At 34.9% G+C, this 12,522-nt stretch overlaps 1 protein-coding gene and 2 long non-coding RNA genes across 14 annotated transcripts; 1 reads left to right on the forward strand and 2 right to left on the reverse strand.

The window, feature by feature from the left end:
• Positions 1-690: 690 nt before the first annotated feature.
• On the reverse strand, positions 691-2,438 carry LOC127721307 (uncharacterized). 11 transcript variants are annotated; one of them, XR_007991125.1, is made up of 6 exons: positions 2,267-2,340; positions 1,910-2,072; positions 1,712-1,815; positions 1,524-1,617; positions 1,139-1,232; positions 691-950 (listed from the first exon to the last, which is right to left on the reverse strand). It is a non-coding gene; the product is annotated as an uncharacterized LOC127721307 (long non-coding RNA). The 11 variants fall into 11 exon arrangements; XR_007991117.1 differs by having other exon boundaries at positions 1,524-1,815; positions 1,910-2,097; positions 2,291-2,438; XR_007991119.1 differs by lacking the exon at positions 1,712-1,815.
• Positions 2,439-2,581: 143 nt separating this feature from the next.
• LOC127721309 (uncharacterized) lies at positions 2,582-3,647 on the forward strand. The gene is made up of 4 exons (XR_007991128.1): positions 2,582-2,674; positions 2,839-3,002; positions 3,168-3,333; positions 3,586-3,647. It is a non-coding gene; the product is annotated as an uncharacterized LOC127721309 (long non-coding RNA).
• On the reverse strand, positions 3,325-11,341 carry LOC127721302 (zinc finger protein 239-like). 2 transcript variants are annotated; one of them, XM_052228037.1, is made up of 3 exons: positions 11,227-11,341; positions 4,224-4,859; positions 3,325-4,139 (listed from the first exon to the last, which is right to left on the reverse strand). In XM_052228037.1, exons 2-3 carry the CDS (start codon positions 4,541-4,543, stop codon positions 3,329-3,331), a joined length of 1,131 nt encoding a protein of 376 aa, XP_052083997.1. In that variant the 5' UTR covers positions 4,544-4,859; positions 11,227-11,341; the 3' UTR covers positions 3,325-3,328. The 2 variants fall into 2 exon arrangements, with proteins under 2 accessions (XP_052083997.1, XP_052083996.1); XM_052228036.1 differs by having other exon boundaries at positions 3,325-4,859.
• Positions 11,342-12,522: the final 1,181 nt, after the last annotated feature.

The following is a 12,522-nucleotide window of genomic DNA, read 5'->3' on the forward strand; positions in this document are numbered from 1 at the left end:
GAAAAATCTTGGTATACACTCTCCCACATATATCACATTTATAATGTGTTTTTTTCAGGTATATGTACATGTTCTCATGTGTCTTTTAAGATAAGCAACCATCTAGTTTTTTTTTTTACAACATAGATCACATTTATCAAGTTTATCATATTTATCATGTTTATCACCAGTATTAATCATTACTGTCAATATATAGTATGAGGTATAAGGGCTCTCCCTTGTGTCTGTATGTTTTGTGTATCTGAACATGCTATAAGCTACAGCTCGGGTAAATTTTGTTTTGTACACCTGCCCACATCAAGACTAGGGCACCGGGTGGGCAAAATTTCTAGTTTGTCCACTCTACCCAGCCATAGGAATGGACATGCAATTTTCTTTGTTGAATCAAAAGACTTGCAAGTTCAATCAATTGAAAAAGCAGATTTATGAGCAATTGTTATGAATATTTTTACAAAAAATTAAATATCGAATGTGCACAGGTGTGCTGTCCACTGTGGAAAGGTTGAAAATGCAAGGGTTGTAGTTTATCATGTTTATGAATATATAAAATGAAGATGACGTATGATTGCCAATAAGACAACTCTCTAGATGACATATAGAAATTAACAACTAGAGGTCACTATACAATGTTCAAAACCATAGTTCATGTAGTCTGCTATAGAAGGCCCCGAAATGACAAATGCAAAACAATTCAAAGGAGAAATTTAAAGGCCTGATTTATATTAAGTACAAAATAAACATGATACATGGTAATGAACGAATAGTTTATATACAAACAATTATAAGGTTTATTAAGTCTGGTATATATGTTTCGTGTGTCTCTGTAAGCTATGAAGTTTACTTAGCCTTTTATTGTGTACGGATCTGTACGTCACATTGATGAAGTTTGTCACATTTATGTCAATGTATGAATTCTCGTGTGTTTCTATAAGCTATGAAGTTTACCTAACCTTTAATTATGATCGTAACATTGATGAAGTTTGTCATTTGTATGTCAATGTATGTATTCTCGTGCGTCTCTGTAAGATATGAAGTTTACTTAACCTTTAATTGTGTAAGTCACATTGATGAAGTTTGTCACTTTTATGTCAATGTATGTATTCTCATGTGTTACTGTAAGCTATGAAGTTTACTTAACCTTTAATTGTGTACGTCACATTGATGAAGTTTGTCACTTGTATGTCAATGTATGTATTCTCATGTGTTACTGTAAGCTATGAAGTTTACTTAACCTTTAATTGTGTACGTCATATTGATGAACTTGTCACTTGTATGTCAATGTATGTATTCTCATGTGTCTCTGTAAGCTATGAAGTTTACTTAGCCTTTTATTGTGTACGGATCTGTACGTCACATTGATGAAGTTTGTCACATTTATGTCAATGTATGTATTCTCGTGTGTTTCTATAAGCTATGAAGTTTACCTAACCTTTAATTGTGATCGTCACATTGATGAAGTTTGTCATTTGTATGTCAATGTATGTATTCTCGTGCGTCTCTGTAAGATATGAAGTTTACTTAACCTTTAATTGTGAACGTCACATTGATGAAGTTTGTCACTTGTATGTCAATGTATGTATTCTCATGTGTCTCTGTAAGCTATGAAGTTTACTTAACCTTTAATTGTGTACGTCACATTGATGACGTTTGTTACTTGTATGTCAATGTATGTATTCTCATGTGTCTCTGTAAGCTATGAAGTTTACTTAACCCTTTATTGTGTACGGATCTGTACGTCACATTGATGAAGTTTGTCATTTGTATGTCAATGTATGTATTCTCATGTGTCTCTGTAAGCTATGAAGTTTACTTAACCTTTAATTGTGTACGTCACATTGATGAAGTTTGTCACTTGTATGTCAATGTATGTATTCTCATGTGATACTGTAAGCTTTGAAGTTTACTTAACCTTTAATTGTGTACGTCACATTGATGAAGTTTGTCACTTGTATGTCAATGTGTGTATTCTCATGTGTTACTGTAAGCTATGAAGTTTACTTAACCTTTAATTGTGTACGTCACATTGATGAAGTTTGTCACTTGTATGTCAACGTATGTATTCTCATGTGTTGCTGTAAGCTATGAAGTTTACTTAACCTTTAATTGTGTATGTCACATTGATGAAGTTTGTCACTTGTATGTCAATGTATGTATTCTCATGTGTCTCTGTAAGCTATGTTTACTTAACCCTTTATTGTGTACGAATCTGTACGTCACATTGATGAAGTTTGTCACTTGTATGTCCGTATGTATTCTCATGTGTTACTGTAAGCTATGAAGTTTACTTAACCTTTAATTGTGTACGTCACATTGATGAAGTTTGTCACTTGTATGTCAATGTATGTATTCTCATGTGTCTCTGTAAGCTATGAAGTTTACTTAACCTTTAATTGTGTACGTCACATTGATGAAGTTTGTTACTTGTATGTCAATGTGTGTATTCTCATGTGTTTCTGTAAGTTTCAGCTCAGACTAGATCATGTTGAACTTTTCCTTTACATTTAATAGGTGTATAACCCGTGTGTATTCTATCGCGTCTCTCTACGTGCTCGAGTTCACATATCTCTTCATCACACACGTGACATTTATAAAGTTTATCTTCAGTGTGTATTCTCATGTGTCTCTCTAAGCCACGAAGTTCACATTGCTCTTTCTCACACGTGGCATTTATAAAGTTTATCTTCAGTGTGTATTCTCATGTGTGTCTCTAAGCCACGAAGTTCACATGGCTCTTTCTCACACGTTGCATTTACAAGATTTATCTTCAGAGTGTATTCTCATGTGTCTCTCTAAGCCACGAAGTTCACATTGCTCTTTCTCACACGTTGCATTTATAAGGTTTATCTTCAGTGTGTATTCTCATGTGTCTCTCTAAGCCACGAAGTTCACATTGCTCTTTCTCACACGTTGCATTTATAAGGTTTATCTTCAGTGTGTATTCTCATGTGTCTCTCTAAGCCACGAAGTTCACATTGCTCTTTCTCACACGTTGCATTTATAAGGTTTATCTTCAGTGTGTATTCTCATGCGTCTCTCTAAGCCACGAAGTTCACATTGCTCTTTCTCACACGTTGCATTTATAAGGTTTATCTTCAGTGTGTTTTTTCATGTGTCTCTCTAAGCCACGAAGTCCACATAGCTCTTATCAGAAACGTGACATTTATAAGATTTATCTTCAGAGTGTATTCTCATGTATCTCTCTAAGCCACGAAGTTCACATAGCTCTTTCTCACAAGTGACATTTATAAGGTTTATTGCCAGTGTGTGTTTCATGTGTTTCATTAAGATTCCAGTCGTCTGGCCAAACCCTTTACCACATTTAAAACATTTAAGGTTTGTCTCCAGTGTGTATTCTCCTGTGCCTATGGAAATTTGAACGATCACTAAACCCTTTATCACACACGTGACATTTATAAGGTTTATCGCCAGTGTGTATTCTCATGTGTCTCTCTAAGTCACCACGTTTGCATAACTCTTCACCACATACATCACATTTATAAGGTTTGTCGTCAGTATGTGTTCTCATGTGTTTCTGTAAGTTACAATTATGACTAAACCCTTTACCACATTTAACACATTTATAAGGTTTATCTCCAGTGTGTATTCTCCTGTGCCTATGTAAATTTGAACGATCACTAAACCCTTTATCACACACGTGACATTTATAAGGTTTATCACCAGTGTGTATTCTCATGTGTCTCTGTAATTCACCAGTCCGACTAAATCCTGTCCCACATACATCACATTTATAAGATTTATCACCAGTATGTGTTTTCATGTGTCTATGTAAATGTTGGCTCTGATTAAACTCTTTGTTACATTCACCACATTTATAAGGTTTATCACCAGTGTGTGTTCTTGTGTGAATCTGTAAATTTGAATTACTCATAAACCTTTTACCACAAACATCACATCTATAAAGTTTGTCACCCGTGTGTGTTCGCGTGTGAATCTGTACATTTGAACTATACCTAAACCCTTTACAACATACATCACATTTATAAGGTTTATTACCAGTATGTATTCTCATGTGTCTTTTCAAGTTTGAACTATCACCAAACCCTTTATCACATATATCACATTTATAAGGTTTATCACTAGTATGTGTTCTCCTATGATTCTGTAAACTTGTACTGTACCTAAACACTTTACCACATATATCACAGTTATAAGGTTTGTCATCAGTGTGCGTTCTTATATGATTCTGTAAACTTGTACTATACCTAAACACTTTACCACATACATCACAGTTATAAGGTTTATCACCAGTATGTATTCTCATGTGTGTTTTCAAGCTTGAACTATCAACAAACCCTTTACCACATATATTACAGTTATAAGGTTTATCACCAGTATGTACTCTCATGTGTCTCTGCAAAGTCGAACTTTGACCATAACCTTTACCACATATATCACATCTATACAGTTTATCACCAGTATGTACTCTCATGTGTCTCTGCAAGCTTGAATTTTGACTAAACTCTTTACCACATATATCACATATATACAGTTTATCACTAGCATGACTAGTGTGTCTTCTCATGTCTCTGACTACATCCTTTTAAGTTTACCAATTATAGATATGTTCTTGCAATTTTGCAGTATGTGTTCTTAAACTATGCAGTATATGTTCTGATATGCTCCTCTTACTCAGCATTATGTGTCTTCATGTTTTCCTTTTTTATACAGTACAACTATTCCAATCCTTACAATTTTATTTCTTCCAGTATGAAGCTGATATGTTCCAATATAAACTGTACTGTAGTTTGATCAAGGGAGGTAATTAGAGATCTGTCTGTTTATTGTTGATCGACAATATATTGGTTTCTGTACACTCTTGGCCACTTTATTTCCAGAGTCTTAAAAAAAAGGAAATTAACTATTATAAAAACAGATTGAGATATTTACGTTTCACAAGAAGAAAATCAATTTAAAAGTTTACAAAATGACTTTGAAATTGCTGGTCCTTATTGATAATGATGTTAACTTTTTTTGGACAGTAATTTCTTTGTCCCTTCTAACATGTCTTACATTGTTAATATTTCTAAACTTGTTGTATGTGACTGTCAAAGCTTCAGGAACACGAGGAAAGATTGAGCTCTCAAAAACATGTTAACCCCTCCACATTCTATAAGGGAGCTACCATTTGATTTTTATGGGGGGGGGGGGGGGGGGGGGGGCTAGGATGAAATTTGAAAAAAAAGGCAGGACAGGAGTTTTGAGTAAAAAAAAAGGCAGGATGAGCAACTTGGCAAAAAAAAAAAGCAGGATGACAATTTAGGTAAAAAAAGTCAGGATAAACTAATAAAAAAAAAAGGCAGGACCAAATAGAGTGAAAAATAAAACGGCAGGACAGAGATTACAACTAAAAAAAATGCAGGACAAAATTTTTCATCCTAGCCCCCCCATAAAAATCAAATGGTAGCTCTCTAAGTGGCAGAACCTTTTATTTCAGTGATTATATTAGCTGCTGTCTGACATTATCGTATTTGCCTTTATTGGACTGTTTGATAGTTGTCTCATAGACCACTTTCGAGTTCATCCTTCACCGGAAAAAACTCGTCAATTATGCGCGCCTTTATGACGTCATTTACCAGAAAGAGGGGATCGCCTGTATCCCTGCACTATTAACTTTCATCAAGCGTCTTAGTGATCGTCATTGTGAAGGATAAACTAGAAATAATGTTTGCTTTGTAAGAACTTAATCACAATTCCCTAATGACAGTAGTGCTGATTGTCAATTATGAGAATTTAATTTGCCGAATAATTCGTGCAATATAGCATTATAGTTTTCCAACCACTTGCTCAACATTGGAACGGAAGTGACGATGCCCCTAAACGCACGAATGATGTTCACTAAAACCAGAGTTTTTGAAATGAATCGAACTCGAAAGTTGTCTATTGGCACGCAATCGCGTTTAAACAATCACAACGTCATAATTTACCCACGGAGCGATAAAATAGTATTTGTTTTTATTGGACTGTTTGGTAGCTGTCTCATTGGCAAGTGACAACGCTTGAACAAATCACAACGTCATAACTTACCTGCAGTGCGATAACATGGTACCTATTTTATTTGACTGTTTGATAGTTGACTCATTGGCCATCCTACCACATCTAATTCCATGAACTCATTAAGAAAAATCATGCATACATTTTTATAGACAAGAGTGCGCAGGATGAAATGTGACTATCTGGTATGTTTTACTTATAATTGAATTATGTTGACAGTCTGTTATATATCATTTGTATAACATAAACACAACATAATCAAAAAGAAGTCATGGTCAGATGAACCATGCCAGAAAGACATCTTCTTATACATGTACAAATGTATCTATGTACACCTAACAATCCTCATATACACATATACACCAAATATATCGATTCTATCCCTTATAGTACCTGAGGAACAGACTAAACCTTAACAGGAGGCTGTCAGACAGACATGTACACCTAACAATCATCCTATACACCATATATATCGGTTCTATCCCTTATAGTACCTGACTGAGGAACAGACCAAATCTTAACAAGAGGCTGTCAGACAGACATGTACACTTAACAATCATCCTATACACCAAATATATCGGTTCTATCCCTTATAGTACCTGACTGAGGAACAGACCAAACCTTAACAAGAGGCTGTCAGACAGACATGTACACCTAACAAACATCCTATAAACCAAATATATCGGTTCTATCCCTTATAGTACCTGAGGAACAGACCAAAGCTTAACAAGAGGCTGTCAGACAGACATGTACACCTAACAATCATCCTATACACCAAATATATCGGTTCTATCCCTTATAGTACATGAGGAACAGACCAAACCTTAACAAGAGGCTGTCAGACAGACATGAACACCTAACAATCATCCTATACACCAAAAATAAAGGTTCTATCCCTTGTAGTACCTAAGGAACAGACCAAACCTTAACAAGAGGCTGTCAGACAGACATGTACACCTAACAATCATCCTACACACCAAATATATCGGTTCTATCCCTTATAGTACCTGAAGAACAGACTAAACCTTAACAAGAGACTGTCAGACAGACATGTTCACCTAACAAACATCCTATACACCAAATATATCGGTTCTATCCCTTATAGTACCTGAGGAACAGACCAAACCTTAACAAGAGGCTGTCAGACAGACATGTACACCTAAAAATCATCCTATACACCAAATATATCGGTTCTATCCCTTATAGTACCTGAGGAACAGACCAAACCTTAACAAGAGGCTGTCAGACAGACATGTACACCTAACAAACATCCTATAAACCAAATATATCGGTTCTATCCCTTATAGTACCTGAGGAACAGACCAAACCTTAACAAGAGGCTGTCAGACAGACATGTACACCCTAACAATCATCCTATACACCAAATCTATCGGTTCTATCCCTTATAGTACATGAGGAACAGACCAAACCTTAACAAGAGGCTGCCAGACAGACATGTACACCTAACAATCATCCTATAAACCAAATATATCGGTTCTATCCCTTGTAGTACCTGAGGAACAGACCAAACCTTAACAAGAGGCTGTCAGACAGACATGTACACCTAACAATCATCCTATACACCAAATATATCGGTTCTATCCCTTATAGTACCTGACTGAGGAACAGACCAAACCTTAACAAGAGGCTGTCAGACAGACATGTACACCTAACAAACATCCTATAAACCAAATATATCGGTTCTATCCCTTAAAGTAACCGAGGAACAGACCAAACCTTAACAAGAGGCTGTCAGACAGACATGTACACCTAACAATCATCCTATACACCAAATATATCGGTTCTATCCCTTATAGTACCTGAGGAACAGACCAAACCTTAACAAGAGGCTGTCAGACAGACATGTACACCTAACAATCATCCTATACACCAAATATATCGGTTCTATCCCTTAAAGTAACCGAGGAACAGACCAAACCTTAACAAGAGGCTGTCAGACAGACATGTACACCTAACAATCATCCTATACACCAAATATATCGGTTCTATCCCTTATAGTACCTGAGGAACAGACTAAACCTTAACAAGAGGCTGTCAGACAGACATGTACACCTAACAATCATCCTATACACCAAATATATCGGTTCTATCCCTTATAGTACCTGAGGAACAGACCAAACCTTAACAAGAGGCTGTCAGACAGACATGTACACCTAACAATCATCCTATAAACCAAATATATCGGTTCTATCCCTTATAGTACCTGAGGAACAGACCAAACCTTAACATGAGGCTGTCAGACAGACATGTACAAATTACAATCATCCTATACACCAAATATATCGGTTCTATCCCTTATAGTACCTGAGGAACAGACCAAAGCTTAACGGGAGGCTGTCAGACAGACATGTACACCTAACAATCATCCTATACACCAAATATATCGGTTCTATCCCTTATAGTTCCTGAGGAACAGACCAAACCTTAACAAGAGGCTGTCAGACAGACATGTACACCTAACAATCATCCTATAAACCAAATATATCGGTTCTATCCCTTATAGTACCTGAGGAACAGACCAAACCTTAACATGAGGCTGTCAGACAGACATGTACACCTTACAATCATCCTATACACCAAATATATCGGTTCTATCCCTTATAGTACCTGAGCAACAGACCAAAGCTTAACGGGAGGCTGTCAGACAGACATGTACACCTAACAATCATCCTATACACCAAATATATCGGTTCTATCCCTTATAGTTCCTGAGGAACAGACCAAACCTTAACAAGAGGCTGTCAGACAGACATGTACACCTAACAATCATCCTATACACCAAATATATCGGTTCTATCCCTTATAGTACCTGAGGAACAGACCAAACCTTAACAAGAGGCTGTCAGACAGACATGTACACCTAACAATCATCCTATACACCAAATATATCGGTTCTATCCCTTATAGTACCTGAAGAACAGACTAAACCTTAACAAGAGGCTGTCAGACAGACATGTACACCTAACAATCATCCAATACACCAAATATATCGGTCCTATCCCTTATAGTACCTGAGGAACAGACCAAACCATAACAAGAGGCTGTCAGAAAGACATGTACACCTAACAATCATCCTATACACCAAATATATCGGTTCTATCCCTTAAAGTAACCGAGGAACAGATCAAACCTTAACAAGAGGCTGTCAGACAGACATGTACACCTAACAATCATCCTATATACCAAATATATCGGTTCTACCCCTTTTAGTACCTAAGGAACAGACCAAACCTTAACAAGAGGCTGTCAGACAGATATGTACACCTAACAATCATCGTATATACCTAATATATCGGTTCTATCCCTTATAGTACCTGAGGAACAGACCAAACCTTAACAAGAGGCTGTCAGACAGACATGTACACATAACAATCATCCTATACACCAAATATATCGGTTCTATCCCTTATAGTACCTGAGGAACAGACCAAACCTTAACAAGAGGCAGTCAGACAGACGTGTACACCTAACAATCATCCTATACACCAAATATATCGGTTCTATCCCTTATAGTACCTGAGGAACAGACCAAACAGACATGTACACCTAACAATAATCCTATACACCAAATATATCGGTTCTATCCCTTATAGTACCTGAGGAACAGACCAAACCTTAACACGAGGCTGTCAGACAGACATGTACACCTAACAATTATCCTATACACCAAATATATCGGTTCTATCCCTTATAGTACCTGAGGAACAGACCAAACCTTAACAAGAGGCTGTCAGATAGACATGTACATCTAACAATCATCCTATATACCAAATACATCGGTTCTATCCCTTATAGTACCCGAGGAAAGACCAAACCTTAACAAGAGGCTGTCAGACAGATATGTACAACTAACAATCATCCTATATACCAAATCAGACCAAACCTTAAAAATCTTAAAATTGACTAATGAACTATGAAAATGAGGTCAAAGAAATATCAACCCTGTCAGACAGATTAGTACACCTTACAATCATTCCTGACACCAATTATAATAATGACCTATTGTAATAGTACCTGATAAACTGACATAACAACAAAAACCTTCATTGACCAATGAACCATAAAAATGAGGTGAAGGTCATATGAAATCTGACAGACAGAGATGCACATCTTACAATTATTCTATAAACCAAATATACTTGACATATTGCTTTATAGTATCTGAGAAATAAACCAAATCACTGAACATTGTTCAATGAACCATTAAATGATGTCTAGGTCAAGTGAACCCTACCTGACAGACATGCAGACCTATCAAAGAATCCATTCACCAATAAATAGTTATCCGATTACTCAATATGAAAGTATTTCACTATAAAGCAGTCACAGAAACTTGAAAATGAGGTCAAGGACAATGGACAGATGACAAACAGAAACTTCGTATTAAATGTAAGATACATCATGTACCTGCTGTCTGTCGTCGGCGGCTGCATACAAGGTTTCAAGTATCCAGGTCTTCTAGCTTCTGAAATATGATGCTTTATACAAATAGTTTACGCCATTGCTGCTGCCAGATTGTTATATTAATTATGTCTCACATTCTGCGACTTTTGTTGCATAATTAACTGAAATCCTAGGGTTATCTCCCTTATTAGTTTTTTGGATTTATTTTCTTATACTACCTTTATTTAGATATATACATATACATGTATACATGTAGCTGTCAAATATTGACATTTTGAAATTGAAGATTTGAAAGAGTCTACCATGTCTACTGGCATGAATTGTAATTATTTTTTTTAACACTACTTTGATAATTTATAATTTCGAATTTAAAATATTACATGAAAAAAATATAATGAATGCTATAAATATTGCACATTAGGCGTTCCATAGAAATATTTTTTCAACATCTGTGTAAATCATTTCAAACTAACTATAGTCTATACCCTACATCTTTATATTGTTCAGTTAGATACAATATTTGAAGTTAAGTCAAGGGTTAAAAGTTTCAATCGGAGAATAGATTGTAATTTTTTTTAATACTTTTACACACTAACTTTTACCAGAGACAATACATTTAGTATGTACATGTCTCTGCTTTTACATAAACATATTTAATCGGAAGATTTATAAATTATAGTATCAGCAGTAATTTACAGTTTTACTTTGAGTAAGTTCTTTTGTTTTGAAATCAAGTCCGAAAATACTGACATCAAATATAAATTACTTAAATAATAATTGTTTACTTACAAGTTTACCTTTTCTTGAACCAGACACAAAAACAAGTCACGTAAGATCATGTAAATTTCACAGCCAGATAAATAACAATACCAAAGGGAGATAACTAATTTACAAATACGTATGGAACGCCTGGTGTAACAAAGCCGTCTGCATTTTTACCAACGGAAGTGCACTTAGTAATTGACTTCTGATGCTGCTTTTTATACCAGTGACATATTTACATCATATATATATATGTTATATATTTCAAGATAAGATTGATTCAATTCTTATTACGATTTTCTTTTTTTTTTTTCTTTTTAAAGTTGACCATTGCAACAAATTTTCTTGTACTTTGCCAACATTTTATAGTTTTTTACTACCATGAAATTTTATTCGCCGTGCTTTTTTAAAGCTACACATCGTCCAAAATTATCCAACTTTAATTAGATTTTTCATGATAAAAAATTCGTAAGGGTTCCGCGGAACCCAGTGTCTCGCCTACTTTTGGTGTTAATCGCAGGCTCAACAAAAATGAGGAAAAAAATTAATAAAAATATTCCCCTCTATACTATGTTTTGATTGTAAGTAGCTTCTGTCCAAGTTTGGTAAAAATCCAGGATAATTTATGAATCTAATAAATGTTTTAAAAACTTAAACTGCAGAATGTATGTAATGTTGACTGGAAGAAAAACTAAGTCCATTTATAAGTAAAATACAGAAAAAATGGAACAAAATTTTATCAAAATTTCCTTCTAGATACTAGCTTTTGATCATAAACAAGCTTCTGTCCAAGTGTGGTACAAATCCAGGATAGTTTAAGAAAGTTGTTAAAATTTTAAAAACTTTAACCACAGAGTGAATGTAATGTTAACTGGCAGAAAAACTAAGTCCATTTATAAGTAAAATACGGAAAAATGGAATTTTTTTTTTACAAAATTTACTTCTGGATACTATCTTATGATCATAAACAAGCTTCTTTCCAAGTTTGGTATAAATCCAGGATAGTTTAAGAAAGTTATTAAAATTTCAAAAACTTTAACCACAGAGTGAATGTAATGTTTCCTGGCAGAAAAACTTAAGTCCATTTATAAGTAAAATACGGAAAAATGGATTTTTTTTTTTACAAAATTTACTTCTGGATACTATCTTATGATCATAAACAAGCTTCTTTCCAAGTTTGGTAGAAATCTAGGATAGTTTAAGAAAGTTATTGAAATTTTAAAAACTTTAACCACAGAGTGAATGTAATGTTAACTGGCAGAAAAACTAAGTCCACTTACAAGTAAAATACGGAAAAAATGGAATTTTTTTTTTACAAAATTT

The sequence above is a fragment of the Mytilus californianus genome, unplaced genomic scaffold (assembly GCF_021869535.1).
Source record: "Mytilus californianus isolate M0D057914Y unplaced genomic scaffold, xbMytCali1.0.p SCAF_12, whole genome shotgun sequence".
Taxonomy (NCBI): Eukaryota; Metazoa; Mollusca; class Bivalvia; order Mytilida; family Mytilidae; genus Mytilus; species Mytilus californianus.